At 29.4% G+C, this 23,034-nt stretch overlaps 1 protein-coding gene across 4 annotated transcripts in view; it reads left to right on the forward strand.

Annotated features, from left to right (window-relative positions):
* Positions 1-22,101, forward strand: part of LOC142328178 (CUB domain-containing protein 2) — a 376,385-nt gene extending 354,284 nt beyond the window's left edge. For all 4 annotated transcript variants that reach the window (XM_075371737.1, XM_075371745.1, XM_075371754.1 and 1 more), the window contains 3 exons: positions 4,714-4,843; positions 18,654-18,838; positions 21,089-22,101. In XM_075371737.1, the coding sequence (XP_075227852.1) occupies positions 4,714-4,843; positions 18,654-18,838; positions 21,089-21,324 (551 nt within the window). In that variant the 3' untranslated portion in view covers positions 21,325-22,101. The remainder of the gene's footprint in view (positions 1-4,713; positions 4,844-18,653; positions 18,839-21,088) is intronic.
* Positions 22,102-23,034: the final 933 nt, after the last annotated feature.

The raw sequence follows: 23,034 nt of genomic DNA on the forward strand, positions 1-23,034 counted from the left end.
AATTCTCAGGATCAGGAGTAATAGTTTGAATCCTCTCTTCTATCTAGAATTTTGTCCTGTCTGACTTTTTGAAGTTCCATATTATGGGTTTATACTAGGCGTTTGGTATAGATAAGCATACTGATTTTGAACACTGATGAGGCACGGCTTTACTTACAAAAAGGAAATCAGAGTTATATCCTCTTCTCCATAATCCACTGTTAAAAGAACCTACAATGTAACCCACTCTTACCTACAATGTATTAGGGAGAGTTTATGAGTTTCAGACATGAAAGGACTGCCTTTCCATTTTTGTCCTCATTGCTATAACCCCATACATGGCTAAGACTGTTGAAGTCCCTAATCACAATGAGTACCTTGCTGAAATTCAGAGGAGTAAATGAGAAATTTACACTGAGAGGCAGACTCCAGCGATTTGGCCTGGTGGATTCAGGTGTGTGTCCAGATTGTGGACAACTAGATGATGCATACCATGTAATTTATGATTGCACAAAATACAAACTTTTGCATACGGAGACTATTTGTCGGCTTGACATTATCGGGTCAACATTAGATTTTCGTGAGGATTGGAAAAACCAGGCCAAATGGGTAATTGCTGAAAATTTCATCTGCTACCTGGCAAGAGAATGGATTTCTAAGGGATTTAGGGTTTTGCCTGGTCTTTCCTGTACCTTGATTTTGTTGTTCTTATGATATACGTAATGTTTGATGTTTTTGCAGTGTTTTGTTTATTTGGTTTTTTTAATTTTTATTTCATATTTTGTGTTGTGTTATGGTTGCGTATTGAACTCAACTTCTAACCTATCAGGTAGGTAGTTGCGTTTTTAATTTCAGTTCCTTTGTCACTTAGTCTTGTTAAAGATTCAACATTTTTTGTTTTACAGAGTTCATTTCCTAGAAGTACACCGATGGGAATATCACATGTGGTGTTCGTATCGGTAGCATCCTGACTGAGGCAAGAACAAGGCTGAGAGATGTCTTTGCCAGGGTTCTGAAGATGACCTCCAGTAAAGCTCATAAAGACTAGGTACGAAGGGGGTGGTGTGGCAACCAAAACTGCCACACGTAGTTGTCTTCCCCTACGGGGTCAGGATGAGGTGACTATGCATCTGCTGAATTCCACAGAATCATATCACTGTTATGATGTTACTGAGACATGTTAACTTGGATTTTGGGACTTACAAAGATTGCACTTCTATATTGTACATGTGGTCTTTCTGCAATGAGTTTCATTTCAGATATTCTTGGGCATCTCTATTTTGTGTCCCTGTGGGTTTCTTGAATGCACAGGACATTGCATTTTTGCCTCAACACAATTCATGTAATAGGTGTTCTATGCATGCAGCCAAGTCTTCAATACTGGTAGATGTGATACTGGATTGTGAGTATTGGCTCTGAGAAGTATTTTATCATTGAATGCATAGTTATGGTTTCTTCAGTTCTGATATGAGAGAATCAGCCATCTAGGGAAAGACCTACTCCATTGGTCAGGTGAAGCCCAGATGTAAAAAATCTCAATCACAAATACATCCTATGGGGAGGCTTGTAGATGAAACATGGCCAATAACATTCATTCTTTAAAAATAACATTTATTCACTACCCAACATTAAAGGGCAATAGTACAGGAAATGATCCATAGTCTATTACGACCAGTACATTAAATATGACTGACTGATATTTTATCTTTACGCCTTTTGCTTTGTGATTTAAACTATTATATGTTAAATGTGTATTTATCCTGTTAATAAGTTTTTTGTTTTTTTTTATGACCGCATAGGATCGCTTAAGTCAGTCCATTAGCCAAGTCTGTTCAAAGGGACTGTTCAGACCTTGCAGCCTCCCCTTGCTTTTTCATATGTTCATCTCTGTGCTCTATCTGATAATGTTCGTGTTGTGAGTTTCTTTCTTGAGAGTGTGAAACAAGTGTTTTTGTCCATTATTTTTTCATTTACCAATCTGCATGAGTGAGTTTACATTGTGTATGAAAATGTAGGTGATTTGCTTCAGTTTGATTTTGAATTTTCAATTCATGTGTGTGGTGAGAGGGTATTCCAGTGCTTCCAATTGCATGTTATCTTTTAAGTGGCAGCCCACCATATCCAAATGCTGCCTTCTCTGAACTCTGGTATTGCTTGGATCGGCCAGTGGAGTATTCCTTAATAAATCTTTCATGGTTAACTGTCAATGTGCAGTGAGACTAGGTCTCGAGTTACAACTCTAGATATGATCTAGTGAGGTAATAGGGGGGTACTTATTGATGCATGAAGTTGCGAAGTTTGTTTAAATTCATTTACTAGACAAATTTCTCCTAATGTCGGTTGCAAACAATAATGCGAGTTTTGGCTGTAGAGGAATGGAGGGACATTTACTGTCCTTGGTGTGGTTTCTATAGCAACGGTACTGTTACTAGTTAGAACACAAACATTGTATTTGCAGTTGCAAGTGTCTTGTTACTTCAGCTTCCGTATTATTATACATGTTATTACTTCGTTCATTCAATAGGAAGCGTCTAACTGTTGAGACATTTTTACTCCAGCAGTTTTCTTATTCATTTAGTTCTGCTTAGCATTGTTTAAAAATGTTATTTTTTTCTTAAATAGTAAAGTTTTATTGTTTATTTTTATTAATGTTTGTATAAATATATTAGGTATAGCTATAAAAATACATTTTTTCATAACTAGCAATTATTTTAAGTATTGCTTTTTTAAAAAAAAATGAGTTCCAAATGGAAATGAGGACAAAGAGTACATAATTAAGCCTGAAAAGTAATTCATAGAGTTATAAATAAGTACAATGAGGAGTATGGTGAGGGTGAAAGTAAGCATCCCATTCGGAAAAGAAATCTGAGAGCATTGACATACACTAGAGTTCATGAGCAGACCATATCTAAGGTACGGGAGGAAGATTTAGAAAAAGAATAAAGTGTTCTTACAACACTATGGTAAAAGAAATCAAAACATCAAGGAACATTGTCATCCATCAATGAATTCGATAGAAACAAAATTTGTAATTTAATAGTAGATTTCTACACAAATAAAAAAGTAGTTCCTACAGCATAAAAATTGTGATCGGCTATTCGTGAGGCAATTAATTTTCCTTGGAGTACGAATGCACTTAGAAAAATTTTGAAAAAAGTGTGGTTCAAATGGAACAGGTGTCAAAAAATGAGAAAGATTTTGATAGAAAGACCAGATATTGTGAACTGGCGTGCTCAGTATCTCCAGTCCATTAAATGTCAAAGAGAACTTGGAAGAACTATCGTCTACATTGACGAAAATGAGTGGACAACAACCTTATATTTGAAAAATGCTGGCAAAATAATGAAGTTGTGGGTATAACTGCAAATCATAGTTCTGCAAACAGACTACTTGTTCATGCTGGCACAAAAAGTGGCTTCACAACTGGAGCAGAACTTGTTTTTCAGGCAGGAAAAGGATCTGGGGATTATTATGGCCAGATTAATGCTGTAAATTTTGAATAGTAGCATCTTTAGTTGTCTCTGATAACTAAACATGTAAAGCAATTTCATCCATTTCGAAAGAAGATTTTCTGTGAAAAGGTAGAGAATATGTAAAGACAACACTGGAAAAATGATGAATTGATTGAAAACTTAATGTAAAATTTTGTTATACAAATTAATGACGAAGATAGTGACAGCACAGAAGAGGATGATAGTGATGATGATGATGAAGAGACATTAGCAGAAGTTTTAGCCAAAAAACACTAAAAAATATATATTTTGAATGTTTTTCCTGACTTCCCCTTCTCCATCTTCTCTTTTTTACCTTTATTTGTAAAAAAACTATTTTACAATTAAATTAATATAAAACTGATTTAAAAAAAAAATTATAACAAGAAAAGATATTTGATAAATAATTTTTAAAATAAAAACAAAATTAAGAATTTAGACTTATCATCACATGGGTGTGTGTGTGTGTGTGTTTGTATAGCAAAAGGGAAGATAGTGAATGAACAAATTTAAGGTAGGATTAGTGAGGAATGTTTTTAGAAAAGTATTAGCAATAACTATCATGTTGTCAACGGCACACTGCTCATTAAAGACCATCTCTTTTGTAATAGACAATACTTGTTCTGGATATATCCAGGCGCACCACGTGGAGACTTGATCTAACTTTTTTTAAAGTTGTTATTTTGGAGGAAAGTAAAAAAGTCCAATCCTAAACATTATTACATATTATAGTAATCATTTGAAAATCTATGGATATGGTAGAACAATTTATGCCCAAGCTATAACAAAATAATACCACATTTAAAAGAAAATTATATATTTGGTTGAACAGTAATATCTGACTAGCTTTTTTTATCAGTATTATAGTAGTGGGATACATAGCTGAACTTTACACGAACTCTGCACCCTATCAGAGTACTAGCCATATTTTTAATATTGTTGACATGAAAGTCATTTGCTGTAACTTAATTATGTTTGCTAATCGGTTACATACTCATGATGTTAATTTAAAAAGTATATACAAAGAGGACCAGACAGAAATTTTCTTATAGAACAGATATTCTATAGTTCTAGAATTGTTCTCTCTTATCAGCTCATTCCTTTTCTAAATGTTATTGAGGACATCTACAAATCAATCAAATTAAGTAATACTTGAGTATTATCACATCATTATATGAATAATGTATTAAGGATTAAAGTGTAAGTTTATAACTCAAGCTACAAATATTTTTGTGCTGATTAGGACGAGGCTGCCCTGCTGCAGTTGTTCGATTATGGCATACAGAAGATGGACCTCCATTAGAATTGTGTGGTGAAAAACAGCCTAACGATAAATGGCAATTTGTCTCAGAAACAAATACTCTGAGAATTAGGTAAGTAAAATGAACAAAAACAGTACTGCATGCACAAAGTATTAAATTTAAAATTATTTGACAATTATAATTAAATAAATATATTTAATATTTCCTTTCCCTTTCCACAGCTAGATAAACATTATAGTGCTTACAAAAATAATAAATATGTAATAAAAATGTATAATGATCAATAAATACAGTCGTAATATTATAACAATATATCTGATGATGGGCTTCATCACTGAAAAATATGTAGCCACTCATTTGTTATGGTGATAATTGCAAAAGTATTGAGTTATATGATAGTCAAGAGTTAAAATTATGCTAAAAAATCACAGTAATAATTTTTTTTTATTATACAATTTTTTATGTTTTATGATTAGTATTTCACATTATATCTACATTTCACACAAGATTTTTGTAATTATTTGTTTTATACAGCGAGTAATAATACATAAAACTTAATCTTGATATTAAAGAATACTTGGAAATTAAATATTAAAATAAATTATTTAGATCAAAGTAAAAATGATCCTTCCATAACAAAGCCAAAATCGTAATTAAAAAATATACAATGACTACAAAATGTTAAAAAAAGAAACAAAAATTATTAAGAACAGCAATAAATTTAAATGAAATATTATGTGTCACTTACATTAAACTACAAGGCTCGGCTGATAAATTTTGCACATATATGCATAGCATGGGAATGAAAAGAGATATTGGATGAAATAAAAAAATGAATAAAAGTATAATACCTCAGCTACAAAATGCAGTATTTATTTTCAATATAGTCCCCGTTTAGACTGATACACTTTTCCCAACATGTGCAAGTATTTTCATTCCATCACTGAAAAATTCTGGTGGTCTTTCTCAGATCCAAGTACCCACAGCTTCCTTCACCTCATTGTCAGTGGTGTAATGATTACCTTTGAGATCTCCCTTGAGATGAGGGAAGAAGTGGAAATCGCATGGAGCCAAATCTGGTGAGTATGGCGGATGCGGAATAGGCCCAAACTTCAGCTTGCAGAGAGGCATCAGAGAGTTTACGCGCTACCCATCATGCACATATTTTATGGCAACCCAATTGCTCTATAATACAGCCTACTCGATCTTTAGATATGCCTAATTGAATAGTGATGTGTTGTTGGATGATTCACCAATCACTTTGAACTAAATTGTCCACCTCCTTTCGACATTTCTCGTCAGTCACAGAAACTGGTCATCACTGCAAGAAGTGTCCTCCTCACTGGTCACTTTACCAGCTCCACATTAGTGAAATTTCAATGCCCACCTATTCACAGTACTGTCAACAGTTTCACTACCGTAAACCGTTTTTAAACAATGAAAAATATTCATAGGATTCACATTTTCTGCTGTTAAAAATTTGATCACTATGCGCTGTTTTAATCATGTTGACATATTGGCCGTACTCGACTCAATTTTAACTGTTACTGAAAATAAACTAGTTAATGGATTTCTACGCATTATCGCAGGTTTATAGAGGGGGATTTCAGCTAGCATGTGCTGCCATGCCCAACTCGATAGTCTTCTATCAATAGTCAGCTTCTGTCTCCGTGCAGTACACTAGTGTGCAAAATTTATAGTTGAGCCTCATATGTAGAATTGGAAGGTTCTAGCACAGCCACCTACAAGCAAATACCTGATGACTACAAGGCAACAGAAATCATGTTAAAATTTTGTTTTCCAACATGTACTGTATGTATAGTAACACACTACTACAATGAGTAAGTACTGTAGAGGTTCTACTCACTGCAGAAGTAAGTAGCAGCAAAAAGTTAAAATCAATAATTTACTATTTTATTAAATATTTTATAATATTTTTCCATTAACATAAATATTTATATATAATTTAGCTAACGGTATTCAAAATAAGCTCTACTACATTATTCAATTTTTTTTTAATATCAGATCCTTTGCTTTAGAATGTAGAAGAATAACTATAGCTAACACAACAGTTTTAAATTTTTCATTGTACATTTATATATGTGTCTAAATAAATAAATAAAAATTTTATATATATATATATGAACTTAAAGCAAAATTAGTACAAAAATTCAACTAGCTCTTTTTTATAGGTAAATTAGATAAATGCTAATCAGCCCAACTAAGTAAAAAAATTAGGTAGCTTATTGAATCTCTATACTTTCAGTTAGTTTACAATAACTAACAGAAAATATTTCAACTTCTAAAGAAAGCCTTACTGCTCCAAAACATACTTCCATTTAAAGATCTCTTTTCAGATCCTAGTCAGATTCATATCTTTCCTCATTTAAGTTTTGACCTTATAAGCTAAATTAATCATAAAAAATCAGCTGTATGTTGAAAAATTTCTTAATAATTCTGTATCAATATCTGTCATTTTTGCTTCATTGGTAGTTCAGCAGATGCATAGTAATGTTATAAAAAGTTGTACACAATTCATTGTAAAATAATGTTTAAAGAACACACTAAAAAAACAGTATCCAAAAAAATACAGATATACAAGCCATATATATAGTTTATATATATAAAATCTTTCTAAAATTTCTAATTTTTATTATTACTTTCATGTTCAATGTGTTAATAAAAAATTAGAAATTTCAGAAAGATTTTATATATATTGTAAATTCAGCAGAATTTATCTGCAGACAAAATTTAATGGGACATTCTTATAAATATTAAGTTGGTAATACATTGACATGAAATTTTAAATAAATAAGATAATCAATACAGTAAAGGAAATTTTAAATATTATAATTTTTTAAATTTAAAAATAAATTTTATTGACTGAACAAATATTTCTAAAAATTTTAATGTATCATTTGTATTCTAATGTGTACTTGTAAAAAAAAAAATTTTGTAAAATGTTACTGCAGATGGGCTTAGGCCCGAAAGCGCTTTGCTGAAAAAAAAGTAAGGTAAGTGTTCTTTAATTCTGTACTTTGTGGAGTGGCTGAATAAGTTTATATATATATATATATATATAATATATACACCGAGTAGTATTTAAGTATGGAAACACCTTCATACTGCATATCTGAGAGGTATTTGGAGGCAGAAATAAATGAGGTTCTATTAGTTAAAAAAAATTTGCATTATGGTGAGTTTTTTATTTTTGTCTGCCATTTGGATCTGCCATATTGAATCAAACTTAATTTTTAGACATATTTATACATATGACATGTGATTTTGATATAAAATTTTACAAGAAAAACAATGTTAAAACTCGTTTTTCTGTTAATGCCTTCATTATCAAGTTTTAAACATTCAAATTTGTAATGACTGAAAAATTGTGTTAAATGTTTTCAATCATAAATTACTAATGAAATAAACTTTGAAAGCATACCATTCTACAATAAATGTTCAAAATACTTCCCCTCTACAACTTGACAGTGTGCTAACCTTAACTATTATCTGTTTAAAACTTGTTGTATCATGTCTGGTAGTATATGAGCAGATTCGGCAGTTATTCTTCTTTTCAATTCGTCAATGTCTGCAGGTTTTGTTTTGTAAAAATGTTATTTCAGGTTACCCAAAAAAATTAATTCAGAGATGACTGGTCTGGGGACCTGGCAGGCCATTCTATAGCTCCTCTGTGACCTATCTAGCAATTTATAAATTGTTCATTTAAAATTTGCTGTGCCCTTAGATAATAATCAGGTGGTGCCCATCTTGTGAAACCATATGTTATTATTTAATTGTTCTCCAACATTTTCCTGAATATTTGGTAGAATCCTATCAGTTAACAAGTTTCAGTATGCATCTCCTGTAAGATTGTCATCTAAAACAGAAGGTCCTACAATACAATGACCAACAATCCTTACCCAAGCATTCACTTATTGAGTGTGCTGTGTATGAGCTTCCCAGCCATCTGGGATTATTACTGCTCCAATGTCGACAGTTTTGCTTATTCACATGAACATTTAACATAAAAGTCACTTCATCAGTAAATATTATTGAATTAGAAAAGTTTGTGTCTATGTATAATTATTGTATTATAATATTTTAATACTCAACTCAGTGGTCAAAATCATCCTCCAAAAGTTCTTGCACGAGGTGTAGCTTATGAGGGTGAAATTTATTGGTTTCAAGAATTTTTTGACCTTAAAAATAATTGATGTCATGTTGGACAACAGCTTTCCAAATCGATGAATGATGGTCTTCATGAAAGATCTGCAATAAATCTAATGACCTTGCATCAGTTGTAATAGTTCTTTGTCTAGCGGTGGTAATTCTTTACAGTACTGGTTTCTTCAAATCGCTGTACTATCTTGATTACAGTTGATTTACTTATTGGTTCTCTGTTTGGAAATCTATTATTAAATAAGTCACATACCTCTTGTATAGGCTGAACTCTGTCACCATACCTGTACATCATCAACAGAGTTATTCTTTCAATTTCACTTAAAGAAGGCATTGTTATTTAAAGATTTAATATTTAATAAGACTAAATAAATGAACCAGGAAACTAATAACAAAACTTTCACCAAAAAAACAGATTTGAACCACTAGGACTACAACTTAATTTTTAGTAACACTATCAAATTTTACCATCACAAGTATGTTGTAATAAAAAGGTGAAATGAGGAGTTAATAAATTGCATTGTTTCAACGTAATGCAAATTGCATTGTTGTAAATTAACAGTTGATTTACTCAACTAAATTTGTAATACATTTTTTAAGTAAGTATTTCTAGCTGATTTGTTTGATTTATGATAAATAACAAATATCAGTTGATATTAACACTGGAAGTTAATTTTTATTTAGAAAATAATATCAGTTGATACAACCGTTTAATTTGTTATTGTGTTGTTAATTATTGTTTAATATTATCACCAATATTATATCACTATCACAAGCAATTAAAGCAATATTATATTACAGCAATATTAAAGTTGTTATTGTATGCATTATGAATATAAAATACAATAAACGTTTTACCTCATTTTATTGTTAACATGATTTTTCCGTGTTATTGCAACTTTGAATGCTTATAACTAGTTACAAAGACATTAACAGAAAAACAGGTTTCACCATTACTTTTCTTGTAAGATTTTAAATCGAAATCATGTGTCGTATGCCCACCTTCCTATTTAAAAAAATTAAGTTTGATTCAATATGGTGGATCCATATTGAATGGATGGCAGACAAAGATTAAAAACCCACCATAATGCAGATTTTTTTTTAATTATGTAGAACCCAACTTCTTTCTGTGTCAAAAAACCTCTCAGGTATACAGTATAAAGCTCTTTCCATACTTAAATATCATTTGTATATTTATATAAAAGATGTATATAGCCCATTATAGGAACAGAAAATGAAATATTTGTGTATCATAAAAATTTAATGAGGAACTGAAATTTTAATGAGGAAAGCAATTTCATTTCATTAATGAAGTTTCTCTCGGAAAAAATTGAGAAAGCATCCCTTTTCTCCTTTTTAACGTTTTGAATAAAATATTATGATAATAAAACAAAATATTTTGACATAGAATAAAATCTAATTATAACAATAATCTGTATAACAATGTTTTTACCTGGTCCATAGAATATTGTGTAAATTTTTATTATAAATGTTTATATTGTTGAATGAATCTATTCTGTAGAACTACAACATACATAGTATATTATGTAAATGAATATTAATACCAACATTACTTTACTGATTAACAACAAACCAATTTATTAATAAATGAATTACCTGAAGAAAAAATAAAACAATTTCTAATTGAGAAACAGCTTTTGATCCTAAAACATTTTTAATTATAACTTACATTAAAAAATAGTCTTGTTATTTTTCATTTTTCATTGTTTTCAGGCTCTATGGAGAAATGTATAAACAACAGAATCATTTTACCAATGTACCCACTTGCAGAGTTTACACACTTTATTTTACATATGCAGATTAGACAGATACATGCTTTAACTGATATTTAATTTTACTTGTAGTACTATAACACCAAGAAATAATATAACACTAACAATTTATAAAATATGTTCTAACACAAATAAAGATGTTAATGAAGAAATATACAAAGTCGTAAATCTTCACAATTGACAGAAAATGGAATGAAAATAGCAATAACTATTACACAAAACAAAATTATAAGATAAAATTAATGAGAAAAATAAAGTGTGATAAATTATATTTGGGGTTGAGCAAGCATGTCAAAATCTGATACATGAGGCGTATGGTTTCAAAAAAGGATTTCCCCACTTTATGAGTTTTTTCAGGAGTGGCTAAAAACTGCTGCTGCTAAGTAATAGCTTTTTTCTGCTAGATAATCATGTAATGTTTAACAATAACATCTAGTAATGGTATTTAAATGAAATTCATAACATAAATAAATTAGTAAACATTAAATGAAATCAGCACCCACATATATATCTGATTTTGAAGCCAGTAGATTTGGAAAAGATAAGCTGCCTTTGTGGTTGGTTTTATTCAATACTAAAATTGAGATGTGTAAGTATTAAACATAAAGCAACTGGAACTAAATAAATAACATGTACACAAATACTTGTAATTTTTACTAAACTGTTAAAATAAGTTCCTCCCCTGTCAACTTTTTCACACAGCAATTCTTCTTGATCAACAGCTCTTGTTGAATTATCTAATTGGTTAGTACAAGTATCATCAGAATAGCAACTTAATTTTTCAATTTCTTGCCAGGTTTCACCATTATGTCCTATTAAAAGTTTTTTGACATCTTTTATTTTTTTTATGTTTAATGATGTATATATTAGTAGGACATCATTTCTGGATTGATATTTGCTACTGTCAGGCCTTTTTTTGTAAGTAATTTAGCTACTTCAACATCACTTAAATAAAACTGCTCTTCTCTGACTTTAACACTCTGATTAGCTGTCTTCATTAAAATAAATCTCTTACAACCAGTTACTTTAAAGTACCAATTAATTGTTTAAAAACGCTCAATGCTTCTGTTTTCCAATCATATACAGAGCAGGTTTCTCCTCCTAATTTTATAATTTTTGCATGATTATTTATCAATTCCAGATACTCCTCCAGAATTAGCTATCACTTCTTGTCTTTTTATCTGTTTCTCTACCAAACCAAATACTTGCAAACGTTTAAAGATGCATTTTTACACACTGGGATGTTTTTCCCATTAGCTGACCTTAAAAAAATTTTGCCTAAAATTGTTCAGGCTGTTTAGTTTCATTTTTGGGCCTTTGTCTCTTAACAGACAACAAATTAATGTCTTTAAGATAAATCTGCCTTGTTTTGCCTTGTTCCTTGTTTCTATCAGAATAAAATGAATTATGAAATGATAATAACTCATTCATTTTTAAACCATCACATTGAAATGATTTTGTGATATGTTTTTCGTTACAACAAGGATACATAGGTAACATTTTGGGAGAACATCTGAAAAAATCAGATATTCACATTACAAACTATGTAGAAATGATTAAATTAAACCACAAAGGTCGGGAAAATTGTTCAAATTCTAATAAAAATTACAAAAAGTGGAGAATGTGACATAACCAAAAAGTTACCTACCTCAAGAGTTTGCAAATATTTCTTTTCCACTTATCTGGCCTTCATATTCGCTTCCTTGCTTTACTAGGTTTAACTAACTCTACAGAGATAGAAGAAAAAGCAGAAATATCAATTTTTTCTGTAATAAATTGAACTATCCCTGCTGTAATTAATTTTTACCAAAACATTAACAAAGTACACAGCAAGATAGTATAACCACAAACATAAATTAACAAAACAGCTGAGCTGATTAGTCCTAGCTGAGCTAGGACTAATCTCATTGCTCAATGTGGAGAAATCTTACCTTGATCCCAACCTGACAGTGAAGATAAACATTATTGAACCCAATCAAATTTTTTCTTTAAAAAATCTGTGTGAGATATTCAGTTGATTCTTTTTATTACACTCATATTATAGAGCTTATCCAGTTGAATCTATTGACATGTATAACTAATTATTGACCAAACGTGGAGATATCCATTTTTGAAACTATACACTCACATTAAAATTATTTAATTACTTAAATGGTGGATCTTTTCCTTCTGTAGTGCCTTTTGAAGCTAATTAGCAGAGTCGCTTCAAAGGAGTTACCATGGTACTACACAAAATTGCTAACATTTTCAGGAAAGAAGATTACTCTATCAATTTTAAAACAACTGATGAAAATATTTATGTGTTTGTCTTATAGAAATAAACAAATTAACTACAATGATTACACTAAGAACAACTCAAAATAAATTTAGGACAAGATGGTTCCATATTCACTTCAGAAGCAAAGAACTCGACAACTGAATATAGCTTTGCCAAAAGTCTTATAGAAGCAACACACTTATCACTTATAAGATATTATCCATAACATGCAAATTTTACAAATATTACATAAAAAGCACAATATGAAAACTTGAAAATGAAATTAATTCATAAAATTTGACAAAAACAACATATTCTGAACAAACATAATTCAGATCAAAAATATATTATTTGAGTACATTCTTAAAGGGTTTCCTAACCTTTCTGAGACTGTACAATCAACAAAGAACTACCAGCAACACTTTTAAAGAAGCTGCTGTAATAAGCTTCCATATATCCTGTGGAAGAGAAAATTAAAGTATTTTAAAAGAGAACTGTTTAATATTTAATAATTTCAGAGATTATATTCGTTTTGTATTTGTCTCATAATTAAACTAATTTTTACAATTATGCTTTTATATTGCATATTCTACATGGTATCCTTGGTTAGTACAAGTAACACCAGAATAGTAACTTAATTTTTCAATTTCTTGCCAAGTTTCACCATTATGTCCTATTAAAAGTTTTTTGACATCTTTTATTTTTTTATGTTTAATGTTGTATATATTAGTAGGATATATCATTTTTTGTTTTTTTTGAAAATTCAAATAATTGATTAACATATTGAACAGTGTGCTAATGGAAATATAAACCAATAAAACCCAGTAAATAGATAAGTAAAATAGGTAAATAGATAAGTAAATAGGTAAGTTAAATTTACCAATTTAATTTCAAAAATTGATTTTCCTGGGATCCTGAATCTTCAGTTGTTATTAAATTTTATATTTACATTGAAGTATACTGACAAAAACAAAATTAATAAATTGTAAATGGTGTTTAATTTATCTATTTATTCTGTTTTGGTCATATATTTCATTTAATAAATCTAAATATATGTATTTACGTATATATATATATATATATATATATATATATATATGTATATATACCAGTTTTATATAATTATTTCTACTTTAATCATAATTTTTGTATCCAAAAAGTTCATAGTTCTAGCTATTATGTTTTCAAACCTTTATCATCATTATGATCATCACCATGATTATCTGCCTGAGGGAAGTGCCTCACTCCATATTCATCTCCATTCTGTTACATTTTTAAGTTACTCATTGCTTATATTTCCTTTTAATGCTCATAATTTTCACTCTTTTCTTTCCTCTCTCTCTTTGCACTCTCTACACTGTTGTAATCAATTCTTCTCTCTTGATAAGGCCCACTTAGTTGGCTTCCATATTCTGGACTAGGCTAGTTTTTGTTCTGAATTAGCTGCTACTCCCATTCAGTCTCCTTATTATACTTTTTTATTTTTCATCCTGTCTATTCACTTAATTTTCTTGACTATCTGCTATGACAAACTTCAATGCCACCAGTTTTTTTAGTTTACTTGGTTTCCATGTTGCACAATTATACTGAATTACAATGCAGGCATATCACATCATAAGGTAGTTCTTCAGGTCTAACTCTCCTTCATATAAAAACTAGTAAAAGCAGAGTTTCATGACTTGCTTATATGACAGAGAAAATAACTTATCAATGAGATGATACGTTATGATGAATATATCAGACTGTGATAATTTAATGAAGAGACAATTAGTATTTTATTATACAAAGGTAATTTAAATTTACTTAAGTGAAATGTGATGAATATACACAGCTATTGATTAAATCTATATTTACATAATAAAATAATTTTGTCATTAGATTTTGAATGTGATTTTTGATTTTATTTCTTCTTTTTTATACCTATATTTGTGAATTTTTGATGCTATAAAATATTTCCAAATGGAAAATTCCAATTTAAATTCAATACTTGAAGTGTTTTTATTTCTCAAAAAGATTATATGCATAAGTTCAAAGGAATTTCTCTATACCATTGTCTACTACAACTTTTTTCTAGTCAGTCCCTATGTTTCTTATTTTGCACTAGCAAAAGCAATTTGTAAAGAAAATTGTTTCCTTAAGCAAGAAATATTCTCAACTTTCCAATATTTTGTTATGGGTGGGATTGGAAAAAGCTGATAGGTGATCAGCTGGTTTTCTTCATTGATATATCATTTTATACCGTAACATCTTAATCACCAAACTTTTCTCTGTTCAAATATTTATGCACAACATTACTTTACATCCCAAAAAAATTAACAATGTTCATTTCTTATAAAAATGAAAGAAATGATACTGCAATTCACTAATATTTCATATCTTGAATAGTGCGCCTACCATTATAGATAAAATCAAGTATATTTCAAAATAGTTGTTGGGATTGACTTTACCTGATGAAATAGAAATATCATTTTTCAAAGTGCTAAGACAATATTCCTTTTAAAATGAACAAACATCAGTTTTATCACTACACAACGATCTATCTTTGAAAGATGGAAGTTGCTTAATATCTCCAAAAAGGTAAAAATAATTCTCTGTTGGTTGGTCTGACTCATCAGCCTAAAACTCCTAAATTAATTTTCTTCACAAGATTACATTTAATCTTAGTCATTTCATCTATAAGACATTTGCAACTGTGCATTACTTCTTCAAAATGGGCAACTACATGAAATCTGAGTTCTCGAACTGACTTATTCAGATCCAGAAAGCAGTGTAGATCCATTGATATTGATAGCAGGAATCCAGTTATGCAAAAAGTTTTTTTAAGAGGAAGAACCAAAAATTTGATTGGGTAATGTGGTAATTTATTGATGTACTCTTCCCTGATCAGACTTTATCTTGTTTAACAACTCTGTCAACCTTATAAAACTCAGTTTTTATGGTTCTCTATTTTCTTCAATGAAACCAAGTTATTCAATAATTTTAATTAACTCTTGCTCATTGGAAAATTAACATTTGGCACTGATGAAGTAAAAATTAACTTCATTTCTCTCCCACTTCCAGTTGCTTTTCTTTCTTGATAATTGCTTACAGACTGGAGATTTTGTCTATCTTGAATAGTATGCCACTCTTTCTTGTATTAATTTCTCTTCTTTCTAGCTTAATTTCTTCATGTCTGTATTTAGAGACAATGTCTACATATATCTAATCGTGTAATAATGCAAGTGTTGAATTTCAAAGGAATTCAAGATGTTTTAAATTGAATCATTCAGATTTGCCATTTCCCAAGTGATTCGTAAATACTATCCCAAAAATTATTATCTGAATTGATGTCTTCAAATCAGTGTCAAAGAACATTCCAAAAGAATTTGTTGAAAAAATCCTCTTATATATTATTTGGGTGTCATCCAAGGAATATATTAAAATAATTTTAAAATTTACATACTCTTACAGATAATTGTATAATATTCTTTTAAAATTGTGGTTTTAAATCTTATTGTTTTTGACATGTAATATATCTAATGGCTTTGGAACAATACTATTTCATACTCATTATCATCTCTTCCAATTTTTTTGATAGTTTGATCTTTATAAATCGCTGAGATCAGTATAATGGCCATTCATTAAAACCCAGAAGACTTCCTATGTTGAATAATCTTGTCCTGTACACACTTTTTTATTATCTGTTAAATTTTATGATTTCCATTTGACGACTGGATATTTTGTCTAATGAATTTTTTAATTCCTTGTATAATCTATGTTCACTGTTGCTTATGTATTCAACAGTATGTTTAATAACTGTGTGAAATGCTACATACTACAACCTAAGAATCAATATTTTCTTACTAAGTTTTCAAAATTTTAGAACTTTGTCCGTTCAATTTTGGGTTGTTTCTCTTATAAATTGTTCTGATTCATCTTAGGAAATTTCACTTTCAAGTATACATGCCTTAGGATAATTTAATTTAAAAATCATCTAATTTGAACCATTCATTTATGTTTACAATAGGCTTTTGAACATTTTTGTCTCTGTAGTTTTTGTCAAATGAGTGTCAATTTGCAACATCAAAGAAGTGAATCTTAAAACAAATGTGTACCATACAATTGATCAGGTGCCATGTTGATAAATCAGCAAAATATTCTGATTTTTTTTTCAACTTTTTTCATTATCATATGGAGTTAATTTTTTAAGGTCAGGTGGATTTTTAATATAAATAGCAAGAAATTAAGAAATTTGCCATTGCACTCATTACTGCTATGACAAAAGAGAATGAATGTGTACATGCTCATATTATCAAAATAGTTAATTCACAGAAATCTGTTTCAATTGATAATTTCTTTACCCCACATAGTTATGATTACAAGTCATGACATGCCTATTCTCCACAATCACCACTCTATGCACTAACTATAACTACACAATAACTACTAGCCATACTCCAGAAATTATCAATATAACTATTTCTAAGAATTGCTAGACTAAGCGATAGATATATATATCAGTCTAGCATATATATATATATATATATATATATATATATATATATGCTAGACTGATACTCTAGTTTGTTTCCTTTTCACTTTTTCAATCTTCTGAAAAAATATTTTTTTTTTTGGACTTGTTAAATTCTTCCATGTCATCTGTTGCGGTTCATTGGCTTATTGTCTCAAAATCTCATGACTTCTATTTTCTTAACATTCATTTTCACACTGCCCCTGTAATTCTTCTAATTTTAAATCATTTCTTGGATTTGCTGTGCTTAATTTCCTAAAATATCATGTCATCTGAAAACCTTTTACTATTTGTTTTCCTTCTTGCAGTACTACTCTCTTTATCATCTTTAGCACTTATAACTGGTCATAACTATAACATATTTTAAGAAAACTCTGGAGATGTGCAACATCCTTGCCTGATTTCTTTTCCTAATTCAAACCAATCAGTTTGAAATCCTTTATTTTCTTAACTGTTTACTATACAGATAAAGGTCTTTAATTAATCTTCTAAGTTACCACTCTACTCTTCAGCTTTTTAATAACTTCATTATATTTTCAAATTAATTACAAATCCTTTTGTCACACCTGTAAAATATCTATGTTTATTACTTTACCTATTTCTACACATCTTTCATCAATAATTTTCATATTCCAGTACAACCCCATTGCCTCTTCCTTTCCTAAATCCACACTGATCTTCTATAGCCATTTGCTTTTTTTTTCTTAATTTTTTCTATTCAGACTTTTCAGAAGAATGTTTTCTGAATATATAATTAAATTAATTATCATGCGATTTTGTACCATGCTTTTTGGGATTGAAATTTACAACTGTTTTAATAAAATCTATCCACTGTTGTAGATCACATTACGCAATTTCTCCACCTCTTGCATTCCTTCACTAAAAATCCATTATTTCTATAAGACAATTCATTATTTCTATTAACAACTCATCTGTTTCTACAGTTTGACATATGAATTACATTTTTTTACTCTGTAAATTCAGTTTGTTTAGAAAAGTAAACTGTTCATTGCTCATCTTATTGTAAATTAACAGTATATCAACATATATTAGTCACAGAAGTGGTATAGTTCATTACATATATATATATATATATATATATATATCTGCCATATATAATCTTAAAACTTAATGAATCAGCAGAATAGGGATTGTAGAAAATGCATTTTTTTGTAATTACAGCTTCATCTCAGCAGACAAATCAGTAGGAGCTCAAGGATTTAGAGCAGTCTGGACTGAAATACTCAGTTTAGATGCAACATGCACTGAGTTCCGGTGCACAAAAAGCAATTTCTGCATTGCTGATAAACTTCGCTGTAACAGGGTATCCAACTGTGGAGCAGATGATCCTTCTGATGAAGAGAATTGTAAGTAAAATTGCATTTGCTTATATCATGACCTTTTAAAAATGTAATCTCAAGATGTTTAAAAATGAGTAAAAATAAACTGACATATTTCTTGAGGGTAATACTATCATTAATCTTGTCATGACAAATTCAGTTGACAACTTTTATGACAAACATAAATCATTCAAAAGAACTCGGTTCAATAGGCTGAGAAACTGTCTAAAGCATTTCCAGGGAAAAGAATTGTTCATTCTCAACATTTTTGACCCTTACATTGCTCCTGGATATTAGAGAAAAAAAAATTAAAATAGCTTTATTAATCAACAGAAAAGCTCCAAGATTTAATAAAATAGTCCTTTCTTATTTTACACATTTTGGTCATTTATATTTTTGAGTATCAGAATGTATAATAATATATGTATTATATAGATTACATTAAATCTATATAATAATAATAATATTATTATTATTAATATAATAATAACATATTATTTAAAAATAATATGTTATTATTTTTAAAAAATTATGGGATCTATAGATTTAAGTAACAGTATTTTCTCATTTAAAATAATAAACTGAAATAAATATTTTTTAACAACTTTCTCTCATGTATACAGATAACCTAAAATATTATTCCCATATTCTAGTTTAATACTAGTTGATCATTTTATTACATTAAATCTATAAATGCGAAAGTTTGTCTGTTTGTTTTTAACAGCATCACACAAGAACCAACCAACCGATTGCTTTCAGATTTTCAGGATAAATTCGTATTGTCCCAGGAAGGTCTTAAGCCATAGATCAAGGCCCTAGTTTCCTTGGGGTGAAGTTGTGAATTGAACATATTCATTAAAGAAACAAAAAGTAATCCTTTACTCCTTTATATTTCACCACGGCAACAGAATTATAATGAAGTAAAATTACTAATTCCATTTTTCTTTAATGAATATTAGTAAAATATTTAATATTTGCACTAGTATAGTTATTACTATTCCGTCTTCTGTAATTTAGTTTTTCAAGTATTTGAACTATATACTTCCTTCTCTGTTGTTTTCTCGTCTCTTATTTTTTCTGTACATAATGTCCCCTTTATTTATTTATTTTTCTTCTTCCTTCCATGTAGTTTTTTCAGTCTTTCTCATTATGCCCTCTAAAAAGAGAGTGAATTTAGCATGATCAAATGCTGCTTCTAAGCATAGCTAGGTTTCACGAGTTCTAAGGTTCAATCCTAGTAAAGGCAGTTACTTTTATACAGATTTGAATACTAGATCATGGATACCGGTGTTCTTTGGTGGTTGTGGTTCAATTCACACGACTCAGAAATGGTCGACCTGAAACTATACAAGATTACACTTCATTTACATTCATACATATCATCCTCATTCATCCTCTGAAGAAATACCTTACAGTGGTTCTGGAGGCTAAACAAAAAAAGAAAAGGTTTCACGAGAACAAGAGGAAAGAGATCAGCACCAGGAGATTAAGTGACCACATAAATCTAAAAGTTTCTCTATAAGGATAATGAACGGGGTCATGTGGGTGGAGCACCTGACTAGACGGTCAGGTGAGCTAAACAAGCCCTGAGAAGCTAGTATGTTAGAAATAACACATATTATAAGAAATAGTTGAAATTATTTTAAAATATTGTATAGTTATTATTCTAATAGGAAACTGAATAAAAAAATGTCTAGATATTAAACATATAGCTTGGAGATGATGTATAATCTGAGCAGTCTTAGGAATTGAAGATTTAGAAAGAATAAGACAGTATGAACAAATTAATAAAAAAGTAAATACTGTACCATGGAATACCACACCATAGGCAAGCAGAATAGGCTCTAATGAGATTCTCATTAGAAACTTAATCAGAATAATTCAGAACAGGAAAGCTAACAATAAAGTCAATAGAGGAGAAGGATTGATCAGAACATTGATTTTCAATGATGGTAAGGCTCAATATTCACTGTAAGCTAGTGATAGATAGATAGAATTTATAAGTTGATACAAATTATAAACTATTAGTATTTAATAACATATAATAGCCACAATTCATAAAACAATTAGAACTTAGATATTGTTTTTTTTAAATATACTAAAACTAAATATACAAAAGTTTTATTTGAGTAGTTTGTAGATTGAATAATTTAAGAATCAGAACCGTTCCAAAACTTCACAAATCTCAATAATAAACCTCAAGCATTTAATTTATTAGTTCATTTTGAAGTTCTTTTGCATAAATATATTTATTAATAACAATTCACAACTTTTCAGGTCTTGTTGAACTTCCAATGGACTGGATGTGGTCCAGCGTAGCTGGAGGTGTAGCCAGCGCTCTATTACTTTTACTGATCATCTGTATTTGGTGCCATTGTCGTCATCACCACCATCATCGCCATCGTCATCGCCACCTTGGCCGCCTACACCTGCCCACCTCGCCTGCCTCCCAACACCAGCAGCATGTCTGCGATGAATTGGGACAGAGATTTGCTAGTGTTGACAGTGTCTGATGCCTGCTCAAATAACAAGGGAATCACAAATTCACTTCTAATTCACTTCACAAAAATATATTATCAGATTTATTTATCAGTTTAAAAAAAGGAAATGAAAATCATTAAGTCATTTTTCTAATGATAATTGATTTTTTAAACAACATTTAGTTCAAGGAAACTTCCTATAACTTTGTGAATAGATATTGTAAATATATAGTTTTTTCTATAAATAAAACACTAAATGTTATGTGGAATTGAGATCTGGTGGCATTATGGTACTCGAAAACCAGATCTTGGTTACTAGAGATTCAACACCAAACAGTTTTTCAACAACATTAAATATTTTTTCTTCGTTATAAAACCTTTGATTAATTGAACATTATTAAAAATTGTTAAGATATATATTGTTATTTATGCATTAAGTGAATAGAAGCAAGGAAATTGAGATTACTTGTCGGATTGGGCAAGTCCTAAATCAGTTTGTACAACTTAGCAATTAAACAAGTAATTGATTAATTATGAAGTGGAGAGAGCTATCGTAACTAATTTTTCTCTGTTAAATAAAACACTTGTTTTTTAATGCCAATTTTTTCCTTTTTTATGTTGGAGGGATTTTTTGAACTATTAGATACTCTTAAAATTTAAAATACTATGAATAACTTTAAAGTTATCAAGTAAATTATAACTTTAAAAACAAACTAGAAGAAAACTTTGTTAATAAATTAAACCTTAACTGTTAAATTATGTAGAATTATATTTAGAATTTTTTTCATCAAAAAAGACAAAATTATGAAAACTGACCATAAGAAATTAAATTGCAGCTTCTATTTTAATATTACTATGTTACAAAAACTATATAAAAAAGGCTTATTTAGATGTAATTATAAACAATTTCTTTTTTTTTATTACAGCTTCTTTTTAGCTTTTAAGCAGTGAAGGATAGCCAATTTTTTTCATTTTTTGTAAGATTAAACATTAGAAAAAAAAATACAATTATTTTAAACACTAACAACATAGTGACTGGTATGACATAAGAATAATTTTGCTAACTGTTATGTAATTAACAAGATTCTGTATCTGTCAGGTTCTGACTGTATTTATATTTTGCATTCAGTGAATAACAACAAAAATGATATTTTACACAAGAAAAACTCAAAATTTTTCTAGTCAAATCAATAAGTACATCAAATTTTATTCTAAGAGTTATTATTTGTTTATTTTTATGTGAAGTGTTACTGTGATTCTCTTGTGTATCAATTATTATAAAAAAGTTAGTATTATGTAATAATCGATAGATAATATACATATAGTTAGTGACTGATGTTTTATTATGAGTGCAACATTTTGAAATTGAATTTTTTTTTAACATTGTTCGGATAAATGCAGTACATTAAACAAAACAAAAAAAGACAAATTAACTATATAAAATACTTTGTGTGTTATATTGTGTTGTTTGTTGAATATTATAAAGTGTTATAAGATAATCTGGCGAACATTCTGCATAAAGTTAAATAACATTATATATGGAGGATGTTAAATACTCAGAAACAATAGTCCAGTCCGGTTGTGAAACTAATCGTATCGCCAGTGTCATCGCCTACAGTGTTATTGTACGATGTGATTTGTTACCATAACATTATACATAATTATATACATATATTTATATAACTATTGTGCAGTGTATCAAATTGTTTGTTTATTTACAGTAATGTACTGACAAATCATTCC

This window comes from Lycorma delicatula, chromosome 1 (assembly GCF_047948215.1).
Source record: "Lycorma delicatula isolate Av1 chromosome 1, ASM4794821v1, whole genome shotgun sequence".
NCBI lineage: Eukaryota > Metazoa > Arthropoda > Insecta > Hemiptera > Fulgoridae > Lycorma > Lycorma delicatula.